Raw genomic sequence first — 20,937 nt, forward strand, 5'->3', positions numbered from 1 at the left:
CGGCCACGCTTCTGCTGCGCTTCCCTGCGACTCTTCTATTCTCCCATTCGGAATATCGCTTCGGATAAAAAATTTAGATGGAACTGAGGCTGCCGTGGGTTCAGCTGCCGCTCCAACCGCCATTGTGAGATCAAGATTCCAGTGGGAGATTTTGAAGGAGTCCAAGCTGCCACGAGAGACGTTAAATTTGGATGACACAAATTTAAAGACTATTGCTTTATATTATTTTTTTCAGTTTCTAATATCCAGTTTTGAAATGTGGGATTTTCCATTAAATGTTGGGTTGCTGAGAAAAATGAAGTCAAATTGAAAGATTATGAGATGATAGGGAGGTAAAAGTTATGAACTTGAAGGTTAACCCAAAAAAAATTGTGTTGCTTGTTTGGTAAAAATTGAAGTAATTTAAATGATTTAACAATTTTTATTGCACCACCAAACACTAGATTGTCTTAATTCATATTTCTAAAATCAAAAAAAAAAGACATTCCGCTACATAGATAAGTTCTTGACATGCAAAGTTGCACAAACTCAAATTCACATTCCATTACCCATGCATTTGGTGGATTGTTTGGTATTTTACCATAATACAAAATTCCTTTGCAATATGGCTAATGGTGACCATGGCTGCAGCTTTGGTTATTCTAGAAATAACTGGCCAAAACATTCGTGAAACATTGATGACAACGTATCTCAATATATATATATATATATATATATATATAAACTCTTATGATGACTTGCAAAATTAATGTGGGATTGTAAAAATACATAAAATATTCTTAAGAATTATAAAAAGTAAAAATATTTTTGTCTACAGAAAAATAGGTAGATTGATAACCTACCATAACAGAGAATAGGTTATCAATCCCCATATATATATATATATATATATATATATATATATATATATATATATATATATATATATATATATATATATATATATATATATATATATATATATATATATTATGACTTGCAAAATTTGTAGTTGTAAATTCGACCGCCAATTACACTATTTCATTGCAATATGCAATCTACCACTTTGAGGACAGAGTGTCTAAACAAATCATAATATAAGACCTAACATACAAAATCTCAATTGTTCATCCTTAATCAAAGTATCTTATATACTATATTTATCTAATTATAACTAAGGGTTTTACATTATTCGCATAAATAAAATTTAATGAGAAATCATGCAACCATAATTGGTTTGGAAAATATTCCTTTTTGGTAGATATATCTTTCACAATTACTAATTTACATTCTGCTTCCAAGAGCCGGTATCTTGATATTATAAAAAGTATAGCTACCTGGTGCCACTTCATTTCTAACTCAACAATTATTGCTCCATAGTAGTTAGGGATCGATGCACTATGTTATGGGTGCTTCAATGTAAATCGAGGTCCACCATACTATACATTCATTTGCCGACTTCCATGTTGGATTGGTGTCTTAAACGAGGAACAAAATGGTGTCGTAAACTATTTCTCTATTATGATATAAACCCTCCTAATCAACTCCATGTTTATCTGCTTCTGTCTACATGTTTATATCATGCATAAACCTTTTCATTTTATGATAAATGCTTAAATTTAATTTGCAGTACTCCATAGTAAAATTTCTAAAATGCCCACTTCTTAATACAAATGAGAATTCTAAATTAGCAAAAACAATGAAGGTAGTTAATGCACTTAGTTATTCAACCATTTATTCATTTATTTATATCATCTCTTTCCATCCTAATCAAGTTCTCTCTCTCTCTCTCTCACTCTCACTCTCTCTTAGCAATCCTATTCAACTTCTTGTTCCATAAGCAAAGTTTCTCTCCTCCCTGATTAATTAGAAATTACTTCTCCCTTCATTAAGCAAAAGAATCTCTCAACCGCTCTCTTTGTCCCAGTCAAATTAGATAAAAAAATCTAAGGAAGGATCAAACCATTCACATAAAGAAGGCTAATTATTATTTATTATATATGCGACTGCCCCTTCATATCTTACAAACTTCATTTTTTTCCGTTCTATAACTATTTGTCCAGCAAATATATAGATTTATGCAAATGAAACATGTGCATTTAATTACGCTATACTAAATCTGACTTATTGTCCCAATCCAATGAGGGATCCATAACCTTTTATTTTTTTTCATCATTTCAAATGTAATTAGCATATGATTGCATATTTTTTGTATATCTCCAAAATCTAGTGTACCTAGTTCTTAATAAAGAAGCAAGAGAAGAGCACCAACAAAAAGAATTAGAATCATAGCCATCCTTCTCTTTTTTTTTTTATGCTTAGGAATAGGGGGAGGAGAAATCCCGCCCGCGCAGCAGCCCCCACTGGGCCCCCATTCATCAGAAAATGTTCGATGCGGATAGACGGGATGGCTATTCTTACTCATATCCTTTTCGACCAGTGGGTTGCCCCACGTATGAGTACGTCATCCAGTGCCACCTTAATACCGAATGACCAGATGACGACTCCACCAGACAAACCAGGTGAGGGGCATTCGATTTCCACATTTAATCGACATTCGTACGTTTCAAATTTAGATCACTCTGGTAAAATTTTAACTTCGTTTTAACCATGCTACCACCTTAGCAGCCGGCTATCCATTTTCTCTTACATAAATCTTTCACTTGCGGAGATATATAATTATTGCAGGGGAGGGAACATAGAATGACACGTTTGTTTTTATTAGCCCTGGTTCAAAGAAGGAGGCAAGATAAAATATTTAACTATTCTCACACCACATGTTTTCCATGCCGCATGTTTTTGTCGTGTGAAAAGTTTATCAACTTGTGCGACAGGTCATATCATCACCTCACACGTGGCAGGACGTCGCTCTTACAAATTACAAATATTTATTTATTTTGTGGAAGGACATCCATAAACAATGAGAGAAAAATAGTTAAACTAGATTAATGTACGCCTTCTTTTTCAAGCTACACTCCATACGCAAAGGAAGATGCGTGCTCAGCAGCACCCAACTCGTTGCACCCGTCTAAGAACCCTCAGGGACATGCAGCCAAACTTAAATGTCGGGTCCACCCCAGGGTGCAGGTCGGGTGTCAAACAAGTGGTGCAGCGATGCCTGGATCCTATAACCGACCTACACCGTACGTTGGTCGGTGCGTCCGTACCAGGAAAGGCATCACATTCCATCATCCCCTGCCGAACTTGCGCCCGCATAAAAATATAAAGTGCGGACTTGAGCTTACCCATCCACGTGGCCAAAATAGATCTCGGACCCCGCGTATAACTTCGTACGCGGACTATCGTTTTTCTCGACTTTCCCTCCGTTAGGTAAAAGGAAGGCAGTCCAAGTGAAACGAAGCCTTCTTTTCCCATACCCTCAACCCTTCTCTCTATCCTATTTCAGGCGATATTTGCTTCTCCTTGCTCGTTTTTTGCCCTTTGTAATCTCCCTCCCTCGCCTTCTCTCTCCGGGATATAGAATCGATTACTATGCTGCGGAGGTTCGTGGACAACGTTCTTGCCGTCACGAAGGAGTCAGTTTTCTTTCTTGATCTCTCTCCGTATTTCTCCGTTTAAATTATTCCTCTATTTTTTCCGTTATCGGAGTATCTTGTGTGAATTTTAATTTTCTGTCGGGTTGCGGGTGATTGTTCTTCTTGAGTCTGAAATTTTCCTAATTTGATTTCTTGAGATTGGGTTTACATTTATTTACTTGATTTGAAAATTTAAATTATTTATTTTGATGGGTTGATGTAATGAGTAAGAGGATTGAATAGGAATTTGGGATGGGTTAGTCGGTTGGGTGATGCATCGCCTAGCTCTTTGTAGCAGACCGATGGGGAAGGTGGGTGTAACCTAATTATCTGATGAAAGATTGGTTTAACTCAAGATGTTCGAAAAAAATATTGTGGAATGATATGTACTCGCCTCCTGCTTTATTTTTGCGTCGAATTTAATGCGCTCTGGATGCTGATCAGCAATAATTTGGATGATACATGGAAGCTTTCGAGTTTGAATGGCAGCCATCAGCGTTCAGGTATTAACTGCCAGATAAATTAATCAGATGTTACAGGTTTTTCTTTTCATGACCGAAGGAATGGCTTTCTGTTGTAGAATGTTATCCATTTCGTGAAGGCCGGCTTTCTACTTTTATGTTGATGCTCCTTTGAATTGGTACTAGACTGATGATGGTCGACGTTGTTTTCCGCTATAGGTATCTCCGTTGCATGCCTCATGATTAGTTGAAGGGCTATAATAGATGTCGATGACCTAGTGGGATTATCATGGACTTATATTAGAGATAAAGGAGGAAATATCAATGTTAAAGAAGTGAAGGAAGAAGGAGGAATGATGGTATGAACTTAAGAGATGCAAAGAGAAAAATCAGCGTGAACGAAATTCACCAATTTCAGAAAGAAATGGAATATTTCAAAATCACAAGATTTGTTTGTTATCCATTGGTTGGTAGTTTAACCAGATCTACAAAAAATTGTAACCTAAAGATCTGAAATCAGAATAGCGGATCTATTTACATGATTTTGAGTCTAGTTAAGATATGATTGACTAGATTAATGATGAGTAACCAACAGAAATTCAAATCTATTCTTAAAATATGTTGAAATCATTTAACGAATTTTCGATGCTTAAAATGTCACAGTTTGGCATGTTATTTAAATTGTGCTGGCAAATCTTGGACAGACCTCCTAACAAGTGTTAGGTTGTATTGGTTTAATCTGTGGTTATCGATATACACATCTTGAATACTTGTTGGTTCATATGGAGTGGTCAATTTTGCCCCTTAAATCAGATGGACCTAGAGGCTGTCCTCTACTAGAAGTCCCTCTTCAATACAACTCCTCTTTGAGTTTGATATTGTTTTTTCAGCTTTTCTAATCATTCTTAACATTGTCTGAAAGTTCCTTAGTTGTATGTGCATGCCAGATAAAAAATGATGGCTTTTTCAGCTTTTGTAATGATTCTCAACATTATCTTAAAGTTCCTTACTTGTATGTGCATGTCAGATAAAAAATGATGGTGATGACATAATTACTGTTATTTTTTTCTTCTTTCAGTAGAAATGCTGCAAATCATCATCCTTCACATTTTGAAGAACTGGGCATTAATTCAAACATTATCACTCAAGGCCTTACCTCAAATCATGGTCTCTTCTAAGGAATTTGTGTTGCTGTTATTTACTTAATTTTTTGCTTGCAAGAAAGAGAGACAGAGAGACCTTTTCGCTCTTAGGAACTTGTTTGTTGTTATTTGACCGTATCGTTATTAAGAGGATTTGCTTGTCACCTTACAGTTAAACTCATTTCACCATCTCTATATAAGAAAGGTTCTTAACTCCTTGTGTATGAATAATCATGTTCCACATATTACAGCCATGATATTCCATCTGACATATCAGAACCCTGAATTCCACTAGGATCTTCTTCCAGTTGTTCATTCTCATCTGTTTTTGGAACTTGGATTGTAGAATATAAAGAAAGTGAAGATTTTATGCTATCTTTTATATTAGGCATAATGTAGTGGGTGTTTTAGTTACGCTGTAATATGAATTAGTGACATTTTCTTCTTGGATTTTTTTTGGGGTGGTTGGGGTTGACCATCAAGGATAAATGTGAAAAATTAAGGTAGAATGATCGACATAATTTCGTGTAAGCTTCTTCTCTTTTTGGGACTATGACTTTCCATATAGGTATCATGATCCTTAACTTTAGAAGAAGAACAATAGTTGAAGGGAACGAAGCTTTAAAAGAATATTTTTATCTTATGTTGGAAAGATATTTTCCCACAAGCATAAATCTTTTCCCATTTTATTGCCTTGATAAGAACTCTCAACTGGGAGTCCAGAATCATTTTGGAACTTTCACTTGTATGTCTCTTGCTGCAGCAGGAAAAATGTACGGCACATGAATGAAAGATACAAGAGATGCAGAAGTCAAGATTGAAGAATTAAATGAAATGGAAAATGCATGGTCTGCATTAAAAATCAAGCAATATTTATACTAAATTTCTTAATGTCATAAAATCTTCCTGCAGCCTTTCTTTTGACAGCTTAATAGTTCTCTGACAGATCTAAACCATGAAAGGCTTTGATGAACTATGATTTCTGAACATGATGTATCTGAAAAATATGAGGGAAATTGTAGGAAAAATAAGGTAAATTAAGATTGAGTAAATCAGCTAAAGAAGGGAAGGATTGCATAATGCATATCAAAAAAAATTCTCAAGATTCAGAACTTTTGCCTACAAGGCTGCAACCCTTTAATTGGTTACTGAAATTTATATTAATACTTCAAAATTTTAAAATAATCTCAATTTAGGTTCTACAAGCATATCTATTTTGAGGATTCCTATCACAATCAAGCTGTGGTTGGCTAGCTTGGGTAACCACAAAATGTTGGAACAGTCTAAAATGCATTTAACCTTGTTGCTAATTTGTAGGTCTTGTATTGGAGTTTGATGAATTGCTCTCATGATTCAGTCATGAATCTAATGAGGTATTATTCATGAATATAAGATCATGGAACTAGTTGTTAAGATCTTGGAATCTTGCTGGTTCATCTATAGTTGATTCTAACCCTTCGATCTTGAAAGCTTGAGTTTTTTTCAGAAGGTTCATGTATGTAACCATGGATTGTCCACTACTGCAATGTCTTTGTTAGTTATAGTTTTTGGACAGGGATGTGCGACTGGTCATTCCTATTAGTTTCTGTAAATATAAACATAATTTCAGCGCTGGAGGTTTGCTTCCGCCATGAAATTGAGACAACCGGTACCTTTGGATGGAAACTGGTGGGTAAATGACACTAACAAAGTTCTACCAGTACAGTCAATCTATTCAATGATTGTTATTTTGCTCAAAATGCTCCAATTTAGAAACAGGATTGTTGGGCCAACTATAGTTATATCCTTTGATGAGATGATACAAACCATTGCATTTTTTGATGTGATGATTTTCTGAATATTCTGTTAGTGCTTGAATGTTATGATATAAATATGCGCAACTAAAAACCTCAGTTAAAGCAACATGCTTGCAACTCACTACTTTGTTAAGTTTTTTAGGCCATGTTTGGGGGAGTTTTTGGAAGGCCAAAAAGCATTTTTTAGCCATCCAAAAGTATTTTTAGATGAAATAGAAGTGCTTGGTAAAAATTTTGGGAAGCTGTTTTAGTTTTCTCAGAAAGCTAAAATTAGCTTTTGGGAGAAGCTCCATTTTGGAGCTTTTCGGAAAAGCACTTTTAGGCTCGGTCGGAAAACTATTTTTTTGACCAAAATACCCATGATAAAATATAACAATTACACAAAATGTCCCTTTAATAATTGTTTAACCAATTTTATCACATAATTAGAAAATTTGTTATATTATGAAAAAATTAATTTACGCTAATAATTATAATATGTTATATCATTATTATTGTATTATACTATAAATATAATATTATATTACATTATATCATTGATATGTTATGTTAAATAATTTAATATTATATTAAATTATTATTTTATAGTATATAATATTATATTACTATATTATAATAATATTATATTATATTACAGTAATATTATACTATATCATATATTTATGTATTAATACATATTATATTTTATTATGCTCTGTTGTATAATACTATGCAATATCCTTTATGGTCATTTTGTCATACCAAAAGTACTTTTTTAATTTGTTTACTAAATATATATTAAAGTGGCACAGCACTTTAGAAATGTAGTTACCAAACAGCAAACAGCTTTTTATAAAAACTCTACTTCAGAAAGCTTTACTTTCAATAGCTCTACTGCCAACAGCTCCCCCAAACGGGGCCTTAGTCATTGCAAAGGACCACTGTAAATACATTTAGGATATTAGTGTTGAATAGGGCATATTAAACTGATATTCTAATTACCCTCGGCAGATTTAACGGCTTACATTGTGGTCTGATAATCAATCAACATCTAAAGGCTAAAGGAAGACTAACGTCAATGTTCCAAGAGTTGTCTAGGCATAACTTGTCATTTGATTGACAGGACTTTGTACTTGGGCGTTTTAGGAGTTTAGCAAGCATGTATCATCATGGTTTCATTTTAGGTCATTGTCAGTAGTCAATGCTAACCTTCTTCTAAATCAAGAATTTTCTGTATCTACAGTAGTATTGTTTAATCGGTTGAAATATGAGGGATTTTGGTGGGAGGAGGAGATATAGGGCCAGTGGTGTGTCTATGTCTTGTTATAGTATCTCAGTTGCATGAATGCAAGTAGTTAACATGCTATGCAGTTTGTTGTATGTAGCGTGTGTCCTATATAATCCGTTTCACTCTTTTCATATCTTTGTTTTGATAAATAGAACATTCTCATCTTGCAGTTTCTTGTCTACTTTTTGTTGTAGTAGATGAAACAACATGACAATATAACACCCTACCTCTTCTTTCCTTTACCACTTGGATTTGAATTCCAGAAGTTTGTATGTTCCAGCATAGGTTTGAGTCAGCAGTTGTGTTTTGATCATTTACTATGTTGAAGGTGATTCATCTAATTCAAGACTGTAGCTGATGGTATGGACACTCCTTTGTCAGCCATATTCAAGATATCTTCTGACAAGGAGTTCCATCTAGCATTGCAAGATTAATCTATATGCTGATTCGTTATCGTTTTTGTTTTTTCCCAAAATAAAGACAAACAAATAAATTATAACTATCATTTTGTCCTGCTGACATTTTGCATATAAACTTGTGCCCTGTTTATTCGATATATAAATTGAAATATATTATATAATGCATTTTTCATTCTATTTCTTAGGATTGTGATGCCATATTGATTATGCTTGTGTATATGATTTTCTTTCTGTTAGACTGATTTGCTGACCATGTAACAGTCCACTCACTTAATGCCTGCAAACTTTTTCTCTTTTTCTGGTCCTGCAATACTGAAAAATGTAGGATAGTATTAATTGGCTTTTTTATTTTGCAGATCAGTGAAGACATTCACTTATGAATCTTTGAACAATATTGCGAGGCTGATTAATGGATGTTCAGCACTTGTATTGACCATTCTGCCAGGGAATACTAGCATTTTAGAAGGCCTCCATGGCTGGGAGCTGAGACCCACTCTTCGCGGACCTCGACTTCCTCGTTGGATGGAAAAGTAAGTTAGATTTTGGCTTTTGTTGAAAATGATCTTCTATTCTAATGGATGCTATCTGACAATTGTGTCAAGTCTGTAATTGGAATTTCCTAGTAGACTATTTACAATTTTGGGCAGTTAATGATGGATGCTATTGAAACGAAGTGGAAATCTACAGTTGAAGACAAAAGGTGTGCAAGGGTGGACGAAGAGAATTCCATTCTTTTAGGGTTTTAGAGGATTTTCCCCCTTCCCTCCTAATTAAGCAAGCCGGGCTGATCTTTCCCAAGAGTCCACATTGACGGGAAGGTTTGGCACCCTGATGTCGGCTCTTTGCCGACTGTTTTTTGAGTTACCATGTTGATTTTAAGTCCTTATTGGGTGACTACTTGCTAAAGTTCTTTTTTTTTTTGAAATTACTTTCCTATAAAATGAAAAGACATATGTGCAATGCTTGTGATCCAAACCTTAGTTACAAGCATTGCCATGACTTGGTAGAAATCTCAGAAAAATTTTACATAGCTGATGGGTAGCATTCTTGTCAAGATCTTTTGCTACCATTGACATTAGACAAACTAGAAGATGGACAGGCAAGGCAAGTGTGCAACTGATTCAGGTAGGCAGGGTGCAAGTGAGTCAGGCAGGCTTGGACTTGCTATAGCGCAACCTGATATGTTGCTCATGCTGATAATGAGAGGTATCTTCAATATTCGGGTGCACAATGGAATTTGTGTAAGAGTCACTTCCATGGACTTATACCAGGACTAGATTTTCTCACTTCATTTCTTTTTCACATGGTAATGGATACTTATTCTGCTTGCTGTCAACTGAATGACATCTTGATAGACAATTCTGGTTTGGAAATCCAGCTGCTTGTATGCTTGTTATTTGGTCTGGTTTTGTCAAGGAAGAAGTCTGTTTTTCTTGTAATATATTCTGGTCCATCTCTAACGATTTTTAGCACAATGATGGTTCTTTATGATGACAGTGGGGTTTCTTCTTTCAACGAATTCATCCATGAACTTTCTGTGGATGCTGAAACTTCCTCAACAGTAGATTCTATATCCGGGGAAGAAGATAATGAGGAAAGTATGTTTCCTGCCTCTCCTATGTCTCAATCTTCACGCTTATCCCATGCAAGCAGTTTCAGCAGATATGATCGACGTGTACTACGTGTTATCAAGTGCCTGCTTTCCTGGATTTTGTGGCCTGCAACATTTCTTCTTAAGGTACCACTTATCCTATTTGAATCAGCTGGTGTATGGAGAGTTGGAACATTCCCTAAAAATAGCCCAAAAGGCCACCAGTCATCATGTTCTCATCTTACCAAGAAGTCAGTTCAACTTAAGGACCATGTTGTTCAGCGTGCCACTGACCGGAGACGTGGAGTTGTTGAGGTACTGTGGAGGTTCTTTTCTGTGTCATGCTGATTCTTTTGTTACCATATTTTAATTTGTTGTTTGTCTTTTAGTTTCTTAGGAAAATTTTCCAGTATAAAAATTCAGTTTCTTACATCTGATTTAACATTATCCAGGATCTCCAGCTAGCTATCGAGATATTTATTGAATCAGTTTTTGACATTTTTCACAAGGCAGCACATTTTATTCTTTCACCTTCTGAAGTGCGCCAAAGATTATTTGGATGGTTTTCATCCCATGAAAGTAGTGGAAGGGATAATTATGATAGTGACACAGATGTACCTGTTCAAACTGCTACTCTTGGTGATGCTGATCCAACTCCAACTGAAAGGCAGACTACATTTCATCAGTCTCTAAATACGGATGCTCGAACTTGTCAGGATGTCATATCAGAACTTGGGTATGAAGTAACTTCTCATTTTGTGTTCTTTCTTAGTGGAATTTGTTGCAACCTTGCCTAGATTGAAAGATACAAAGAGAATAATTCAGAAACAGATACTATTAGAATCAAACTACTATATGCAACCCTTTAGCCTGCAGGTTGGCAGTCTTATCCCATGCAAAAGAATCGGTACATGTTTTCAATATCATTGATGGTCCTACTCATATATGGACAGATGCAAGATTAGTGTCGCTAGCAATTGTTTCTATTTGCCTAAAAAGGTTATACATATATAGATACATGCAGAAACATATACATGTACATGTATGTACATAATAAATATACTTGCATCGATGCATATTTTTGCATATTAAGTATAATAGACAAAGAAAGAAAATGTCAAGGTAAATTTATTTTCATATTTTTTGAAACTATAGTTGAAAATGCTGCTTTCGTAAAAGAGAAAAGAAAAAAGGGACATGATCGGATTTGAAATGAGATATGGTAAGATTATAATTGTTTCATGAACCCTGGGAAAGTTTTGTATGGAAACTTTTTAAAACTTAAAAAAACACAGTACTCTGGAGTTCTAGTTAGCAATAGAGTCCAATGGGGTAGTTAAGATGTGGATGACAAGAGAAGAGAGAGATCAGGAAACATATTGAGGCATGAGAGTTTAGGTTTGTTGCTGGGAGATGACGAGGAATTCAGTTTCCAAAATTGCCCATGTTTGTAGTGATTATATAATATTTTTAAGGTAACTGATTAATATTCCATCAAACGTCAAATTTGGCATATCTAAAGGATCGCCTGACACTATTTTTAAATTTTAACATAAGGTGTGTTTACATATTATGAATGAAAGAGTAAGGTTTACCTCCTGTGAAGTAGGAGAGCAAACTTGAATGGCCTACCTGGCAGCCACATAATTTATCATATCCTCTGGCCTCATTAAATAAATGTTTATGTTTTGGTAGAAATTTGGAAGGTTTCAGCAAAATTTACAAAAACTGAGGTGTAAGTTGTGATCCATGTGCAGAACTCACTGAATTTTTTTTGAAGTACATGCCCTTTTGTTATTTACTAATTTAAGGTATAATCTGTATATCAAGATAAATATATCAAGAATTATTTAAACTTTCCATTAATTTAAAGAATTCAAAGCATGTGACAATGATTTCCATAAATTTCCATTAGGAAATGATTTGTTATGTTTCACTCTTTGCATCTCACTTGATTATATCATGAGAATGGCCATTTACAAACTCCATGCAAGTGGATGAAGTTTAGGTTTCAGAGTGGGCTGATTCATCCAAGAAAGTAACATTTTCATAGTTTTTGAGAACAGATCTCTTTCAAGCTGTTTAAGTGATAAATTTTTTATGCCACAGGAGTCTATCAGTCACAATCATCATCATCCAAGCTTTTACCCAATAAAATGAGGTTTGCTTTACAGAATAGCTTTTAAGTTGGGAAAGGAAATAATCAAGTAGATTTTAACAGTCAACATAATACTCTAAGAATTGGTTAAAAATTCTTGCCAGAGCAATTTATTTTCTTATTTTCCTATTGACATTTTAGCTACCATTTACATTGTCAATCTCTGAGAAAGCCATGACATCGTCATTATTGCATGGACAAATAACTCCAGCCCAATATTAGAGGAAAGCTAGTTCATGTGATCTGTTCCAAAACCAAACCTGAACTTGTTTTAGGTTGGGAAATGGAGCTTAGTTTGATTATGAGCTCACAAACAATCACCTTGTTCTTGGTTTGGTTAAGATGGAATGCAGGTCTAAGTCGGCACTGCCTTATAAATAACCTCCTTATCTTGATTAGCCAAACTTAACCCAAACTGATAAATGTTATGTCTGATCACATATATGTGTATTACATGTATCATGTTGTGTGTAACATAGGAATATTTCAGTTGCTCTCGACTATCTTATTCTTAGATTTTGGTTTAACGCAAGTACCCATTTTGTTAGATTGTGATACCTTAGAGTGCCTATTGACCACATGACTGGTGGGACCACCAACTTATGCTAAAATAACCTAAATTGAACCAACTGGGTATAACATGAAATGTTTTTAGTTTATTTGAGTCTAGGGGCTTGGGGTTTCTTTTAGGTGTAGGTGGGTACAATTGGACACTTTGTTGATTGTGTTAGCTTGATGAGGGCTCCCAAAGTTGCATTCTTGTCAGAAGAATTTGAATGAGATAATGAGCCTTGTAACCAAGTTCTGCCTACAAAGTGCAAGTAGGACATTGCATGATAAATTTAGTTGGTGATTTATTATGGGTCAAATGGCAAATAGTCATTATTAGAGGCAAATTGTCATTTGACCCATAAAAAAGCTAGGTTTAAAGTACCAATAGTGGTATCCTATCACTAAGTTACTAGTACGAACTGGTGTGGTATGAGACTGTACCAATACAAGGTACACCTCCATGCACTAGCATGACAAAAATTAGTGTACTTCATGTGCTAGTACCATTCTGCTATGAGCGGCGTACCATACCAGTAACGATACAATTGCATGAACTTGTACAAGCCAGTACTCAAATAGTCGAATCCTTGCTCATATGTTTTCATTTAAGAATAACTTGGCTCGGTGCATATATTTGTGATTCAGAAGAAAATATACAGAGAACTTGCGAAAAGGTTAAAAATGATTCAGGTAATTCAATAAGTGATACATACATGCATATATACACATATATGCCTATATAATTCATACATCCATATTTATGGAGGTGGACTAGAATTTGGTTAACCGGATTTCAGGTGAGATCCGATTAGTCTTGACTAGACGATAGGACATCGATGATCAAAGCAATGGATGTGATCTACTATGTCTAAATTGCTTATACATGAAAAGTCATGATTTGGATCCCCTTGGCCTATGCATCAAAATGGTTAAAACTTAAAAACATGCATTGTTTTATGTTATTTAAATTATCTATTTTTTATCACTTAATGCACAGGCTAGGGGTTTCCAAATCACTTGATATTTAGCGTGCAAGTTGTTTAAAGGTTGTAGATCACATCCAACAAATCGGATCATTGGTATCGGGCCCCTATCTTCTGGTCAAGGCTGACCGGATCTAATCTGAAATTTTGTCAACCAGCTTCTAGTCCACCTCTATATTTATGCTTGTAGATATATGTATGTGTATGTGTATATGTGCGCGCGCTCAATGCCAGGCTCTTTGATCTGACATGATCTTTTTGACAGCTTTACAGCAAAACCATATCAAATAAATTTTAGATCCTTTATTGTTCTCCTGTTGTTTTATATTTTTCACAGTTTTCTTGGCACCAAATTGCAAAATATTTGATAAGATGGTAGAAGTGAGCAAAATAGAGAAAGTTTGGGGTTGAACCAATTGAGGATAAATAATGGATCTGAAACAGCTTGTGACAGAGTTTAAGTTGTATTGCTGATCAACAATGAAGGATTCATAAAGCTGATGCTTAATTTTCTTCTCTTTTTTAAATCTTCTCATGATGGTTTCCTGCCCCTAATTTATTTGAATAATGAAGTTCTGTTTATCGTAGGTTTTAGTTATGCATCTATTTGCATAAGAAGATTAACTTTTGGAACCATGCTTTAATGTAGTCGAAGCTGACATTGTCTTTCTGGATTTAGGTATCCTTATGAGGCTATCCGGGTGGTTACGTCTGATGGATATGTGCTACTTCTGGAGAGAATTCCGAGGTTGAAAAGCTTTAATTATGGTTTAGTCGTTGATTCACTTGCTTGATCTGCTTAATATGCTGATGTGGGACATGTGGCATGTTACAGGCGTGATTCACGGAAGGTTGTCTATCTGCAACATGGAGTATTAGATACATCTATGGGGTGAGCTCTCTGTCATATGATGTTCTTGTTCATTGTAACGCAATTGTAAGCTCTAACAATCTGCGTTGACTATACTGGTTTCTATTTTATTAGTACATTTGCATATTGGGTTTGACATATTTTTTGTCTTGTATATTTTTATCTTTATATTATGTGGCCTCATTGGTTTTATGATGTAATTGTTTAATCTATGATAATACTCATTTTTAATTTAAATGAGTTTAATATGTAGCTTATTTTTTTATTTTTGGTGCCTCTGTGTATTATCTGAACTTCATATTATATTTGTGCTAAAACACTTTTATCGAACCTTTTCCCGTAAAGTTTTATCTGAACTTCGTATTATATTTGTAGGATGACTGTAAAGTTTCATGTTTAGCATAATTTGCGCTAAAAGCCTAAAACACACTTATCTAACCTTTTCCTGTATCTGCTTTTATGGTTATAAATCTTGCACTAATTATTAGTCATCTAGGGTTTTCCAAGCCAAAAAATTTCATCCATGAGCCCAGAATTTGGATATTAGGAATAACCCACAAAGCGTGTTATATCAGGACTGCACAAGTGGCCTGACTTCAATGAGTCATATCTTAACTTGTTTTTTAAAGTACAAAATAGATCAGATTTGTGCAAGTTTCAAAGATCTTGAAATCTACTGTTGCATGGAATTGGTTTCACTCAACAATTCAAAGTGATTTGTGAGATCTTATCAATAGAAGGTCAAAGGGTCATTGTTGTGTGTTTCACCCTTTTAAGCTCATTCTAATAACCCAAATAAGCACAACATATAGACATATAGCAGTTTAAACATATCAAATAGATATAATATGAAATTAAGTTTAGGAACATGCAGGGTATGACAAGTTACAACCATCTGCAGCAATTTAAACGTGGCATGACAGGTGGTTGAGATTGCCATTTAAAACACTAAAGGAGATGATTGTCAGAAAAGCAAGGGGGATGGAGGACATGTAAAAAAGGGAAGACGATTGATGGGAAATGAGGTTGCATAGCAAGAATGGTATCACCAGGACCCTTTAATTTAGCCTAAGGTACCTGCACTTGACACTAAAAAATGGACATTAGTATTACACTTGGACACAGCTCCACAAGAAAAAGAATTCTCAGATATTAAGTGGATCCTACACCTAGGCACACAGACAACCAGCAAACAAACCCAAAACATAGAAAGCAAGGAAGATGCAGGTGTTGGAGGTGATGAAGTGGAGATGGGTATTGGGGTCAGAGGATTGGGTTGTGCGAGTCCCGGTTGTAATTGGATGTGATGGTGGGGTTTTTGATTGGAGAATGAGTCATTGTGAGTAACCCAATGAGGGGTTGGAGGCGAGGAGATTCATTTATCTTATCTCTTTTTTCTTGCACAGATCATAATGCCAATCAATGACTAGAAACCTGTGATATCTTAATCTCTTCATCTTATAGCTTGGTTTTAAATAACGAGTTGCATTTAATCTGACTGCGAAAGTGAGAATTGGTGGAGGGCAATAAAAAGGATGTGAATCTCACCTCCGGTGGCCATAATCCATTTGACCTATAACAAAAAAGTTAAGGGTTGCTATATTATATTTTTATGTTTTATTGATATGAGAGCATGAATCTCAGACCTTGTTGTAGGAAGTGTATGGACAAATAGTTGGCAACTAGTTGCATTATTTTATTTTTCTTTCAATTTCTTTTCAATCCTGAAAATAAGCTGCTACATAGACCTGAAGAGGAGTGTCAATCCTTTTCATCCTTTCCTATCTTCTACAGCTATAACTCAGATCTCTCTTCTCCCAGAACATGGTCTTCTCTGTTGCCCTCCTCTTGGCCAATGCCAAAGCTCTATTGCCCTTCACTTTGCTAATGCCAAGGCCCTACTCATCTTCACTCTTACTCCTCTCTCTCTCCCCCTCCCCCCCTCTGTCAATGCTGACTAAACCTGATCACACTACACCTCTTTCCTTCATCAACTTGCCGCCGCCACCAATCCCCCCCCCCCCCCCCCCAATCTCTCTCTCTCTCTCTCTCTCTCTCTCTCTCTCTCTCTCCCCCTCCCTGAGATTTGCCTCCCCTCTTTTTGCTGCCCTTGTTGCTGCCAATGTTGATGGGCAACATCAAATGCCAATTAGGGTGATGGAGGTGCCAGTCATGATCGGAAGAGGGAGGAAGATGTAGAGGAGCACGATAATCATATTCTCATTTCTCACTCTTCCCTTTTTGTAAATTATACTCATAAAACTCGAGATATTTACTGTATTTGGGGTAGGAACTGAAAATATAGAACAACAGTTACCGGTTAGGATGTATCTTCACCAGGCCATCTGGGTCACCAGTTTCAAATTGAACAGTCAACATTCAAATACTATAAGTTAAATTGGGAGCCATTTCATAATGAATAGCTGGACAACATTTAAAGCTGTTCCATTTTTTGACATTTATCTTGACCATGCGAGAACACTTTTACTGCAATGTGATTTGTCATCCACGCATCATATGTAATAGTGCTAGAATAGAAGCATGGATGTTTGATGTAGTTAACCATATACAGTTGCATTACCAAAATCTGGCCTTTGTCTTGTTACTGATTTTGGTGAGTTGTTATTTAGAAAATGACATTTCAATGGAAAGAGTTATGTAGCCATATTAGGTTTTAAGATTATTAACATTACCAATATCTTCTGAAGCTTAGAAGTCATATTTTTAATGCTAAATTGTAAAGTGTAAACATATTTCTTCGCTTTCTTTTTGAGGAAAATTTTCTTTGTTTCATTGACAAAAAGAACATGGATTTCTTTGATGGCCTTTCATGTCTAGTTGCATAAAAGGCATCATGAATTGTATATAAATCAAAGCATATCATAATCTAATTCATTTGTTTTGTTTTTTTCCTAGTTGGGTGTCTAATGGTGTTGTTGGTTCTCCTGCATTTGCGGCTTTTGATCAAGGTTGGTGTCATTTTATGTTGAAATGAATTGTATGACCCAAATAATCAGCCATGTATCCAATCTTGCAAGTTGGTATATAAACAGATAAAAGCAGTCAGTTCACTTTCATTATTCTCATTTTACAGGTTATGACGTATTTCTAGGGAACTTACGTGGTTTGGTTTCAAGGGAGCACGTGGACAAGAATATTTCCTCACGCAAGTAAGTTATGATATCAGCATAGTAATTGTAGACAAAATATTTCCTCTTGTAAATAATTATGATATTGACATAGTAATTTTGCTGTAATCAAATAACTGTTGATAATATACATTCTGGATGGCTATAACAATCACCCAGGAAGGTGTGTCTTTCTGGACTGTGACGTTCACAAGGGACTGACAATTCTTGGCAGGTGCTTGGTTTGAGTTGCATGGAGATACCAATCCCTTGAGCAACTTCTTGTTTAATAGAAGGCTTGCATTAGGAGTAAGGGTGCTGTAGGCTAGTATTTTTGAGCAAGCTCTATCTATAACTTAATTTTGGCTTTCATTACCCTGAGTATAGTCAAAAGGAATATCATGGTCTTAATGTAACTAATTTATTAGATATTGGGGTCCTTAACTATTAGAGATTTGGTTGTGCATTGTAAGCACAAATCATTTAAAGACCTTTTTGCTTCCTAGATACGGGTGATTGGTAACCTTTAAACTTATTAGTTTTGACAGATGAAACCAAGGTGAAACAACTGTGTTGGAATCTAGGGCAAAAGCCAATAGATGGGCTTTTCAAAAAAGAAACGAAGATAGGGCATGCAATGTCTCGAAGGATAGGTTTCAATGGCCTTATCCTTCAAACCCTTGATCTGATTGACTAAACTAGGTAACTTAGTGAACCAAGTTGGGTCGATGCTCTAGCATGGTTGGAACACATGTTAATAACTTGTTGGGGGAAGTCTGGCTTAAATCTGGGCAAAGTTTGTGAATTGAACCCTAATCAAGTCTGACTTAAATCTAGGCTAGGTTCGTGACTTGAATCCCACCCCCGATAAGGTTGGCTCAGCTTTGACTGCCAGGTTTGATTATATGTTGCTGGAATAATTATACTTTTGATGGCCATCTAATTACCTAGCTCTCATTTTTCTTTAGACATAATGAATAGCTTGACATGATAAGGTGCTTAGTATGTCAACTTGAATATAGGGTCATAAATTCTCTCCACCCTCACATTTCTTTACGCAAAAATTAGTGGCTTAACACGAAAAATTGCTTCATATGTAAAACTTGAGCTCAGGTTCGTAAATTCTCTCCACCCTTATGTATCTATCTATGTGTATTTTATTTATGCAGTTATGCATGAACATATACATGTCCATTTGTCTGCACCAAACTAAAGTATCAATTCAATGTAGGTACTGGAGATATTCCATCAATGAGCATGGGACACAAGATGTACCTGCAATGATAGAAAAGATACATGAAATAAAAACGTCCGAGTTAAACATAATCTGCAAATCTGATTCAGAAGATGAAGTCTGTGATCAGCCCTATAAACTTTGTGCAGTATGCCACAGCCTGGGAGGAGCAGTGATGCTGATGTATCTCATAACACGTAGGATCGAAGCAAAGCCTCATAGGCTGTCAAGGTTGATCTTGTTATCTCCTGCAGGCTTCCATGAGGACTCTGCAATAGCATTTACCTTAATAGAGAGACTCCTCCTTGTGATTGGTCCAGTGCTTGCTCCAATTGTGCCCGCACTGTATATACCTACCAGATTCTTTCGGATGCTTCTAAACAAGTTAGCCAGAGACTTCCACAACTACCCTGCCTTGGGAGGTCTTGTTCAGACTCTCATGGGCTATGTTGTAGGGGGCGACAGCTCAAATTGGATAGGGGTGATAGGGTTGCCTCATTATAACATGTATGACATGCCTGGAGTATCACTTCATGTGGCCCTTCACCTTGCACAGATAAAGCATGCAAGAAAGTTCATAATGTATGATTATGGAAGTGCATCTGCCAACATGGAAGCATATGGAACAGCAGAGCCGTTGGACTTGGGGGAGTATTACAACCTTATTGACGTGCCTGTTGATCTCGTAGCAGGGCGGAAGGATAAAGTTATTCGGCCTTCTATGGTGAGGAAGCACTACAGGATGATGAGAAGGGCAGGTGTGGAGGTCTCGTACAATGAGTTTGAATATGCTCATTTGGACTTCACATTTTCACACAGGGTGGAGCTTCTGGCTTATGTCATGTCCCGTCTACTTCAGGTTCTGCCTCCGAAACAGCACCAAGGCAATCAGACGACGGTCAGAATCAGAAAACTAAACAAGGCCAGGTTAAACAACAGTGGGGACGATGCAGAGAGTATACAAATAGATGAAATTAAGCCTTCAGCCGAATGATGTTCCGTAGTTGTCTTTGATGTTTGAATAGCTCTTGTAACTTCACTATCAGTATAGTTTGAAGCTCAAAAGTATACGGTAATGTTAGTGATGTGAGTGTAGGAAGGGGATTATTTTTGCACCCCTTGTTGGCCATACAGAGTGGTGAGCTAAAGCAGGCAAGTCATTGTACTAATATCTTAGTAGCTATCGACATCTGCATTTGAAACTAATACCTCTATCCAGTGTGTGTGGTTGCTGGTGGATTGATGTCTTGAGTAATGTCTTCTTCTGTAGTCTCGGAACATTGACTGGTAGTCATAGCATTTCTCTTGAAACTGGCTGATATTTGTCAACTATTCATGGTCGAGTTGGTTAGGCAGGTCTCGCTACGATGCTGGTCTTGCTTCGGGCATTTTAAAAGCTGTGTTCATGCTTGCCTACCGGTAGAGGGCGGATGGTGCAAAAAAAAAAAAAAAAAGGCAATTTAGAGCAGCTAGTCCCCATGTCCATATCGTCTACGTGCACATTCTCCGAAAATGATTTGTGTAATGGTTTACGTATGCGCCGTAGCCAAAACAAGAAAAAGAGATTTTTTTAACAAAAACCACGTATTTGTCATCCAACTACCTTGCGTTAAGAGCAGGCTGTACCGGAACTCGTGTAAGTAGAACAGGCTATTGCTTTGGCAAATAAAGAAAGGTTGTGGATAACATTTCCCCGATGTTTCAATAACGGCATTGCTCCGTTAGATTGGACCCAAATTTCACTTAATGAAAAATAGCATTTTTTGGATGATACATATTCTTTCCGAGAAAAATAGTTACAAAGTTGATTTTTTCTACCA

The 20,937-nt window shown here is 36.0% G+C and overlaps 1 protein-coding gene across 1 annotated transcript; it reads left to right on the top strand.

The window, feature by feature from the left end:
* Positions 1 to 3,201: 3,201 nt before the first annotated feature.
* On the top strand, positions 3,202 to 20,323 carry LOC103708190 (uncharacterized). Its single transcript, XM_008793012.5, has 9 exons — positions 3,202 to 3,515; positions 8,957 to 9,130; positions 10,098 to 10,506; positions 10,644 to 10,927; positions 14,564 to 14,632; positions 14,720 to 14,776; positions 17,672 to 17,724; positions 17,850 to 17,925; positions 19,115 to 20,323. Exons 1-9 carry the CDS (start codon positions 3,472 to 3,474, stop codon positions 20,109 to 20,111), a joined length of 2,163 nt encoding a protein of 720 aa, XP_008791234.4. The 5' UTR covers positions 3,202 to 3,471; the 3' UTR covers positions 20,112 to 20,323.
* The last annotated feature ends 614 nt before the right edge of the window (positions 20,324 to 20,937 follow it).

The sequence above is a fragment of the Phoenix dactylifera genome, chromosome 1, assembly GCF_051530095.1.
Source record: "Phoenix dactylifera cultivar Ajwa chromosome 1, Ajwa_hap1_PhDact_Kaust_v1.1, whole genome shotgun sequence".
Lineage (NCBI taxonomy): Eukaryota > Viridiplantae > Streptophyta > Magnoliopsida > Arecales > Arecaceae > Phoenix > Phoenix dactylifera.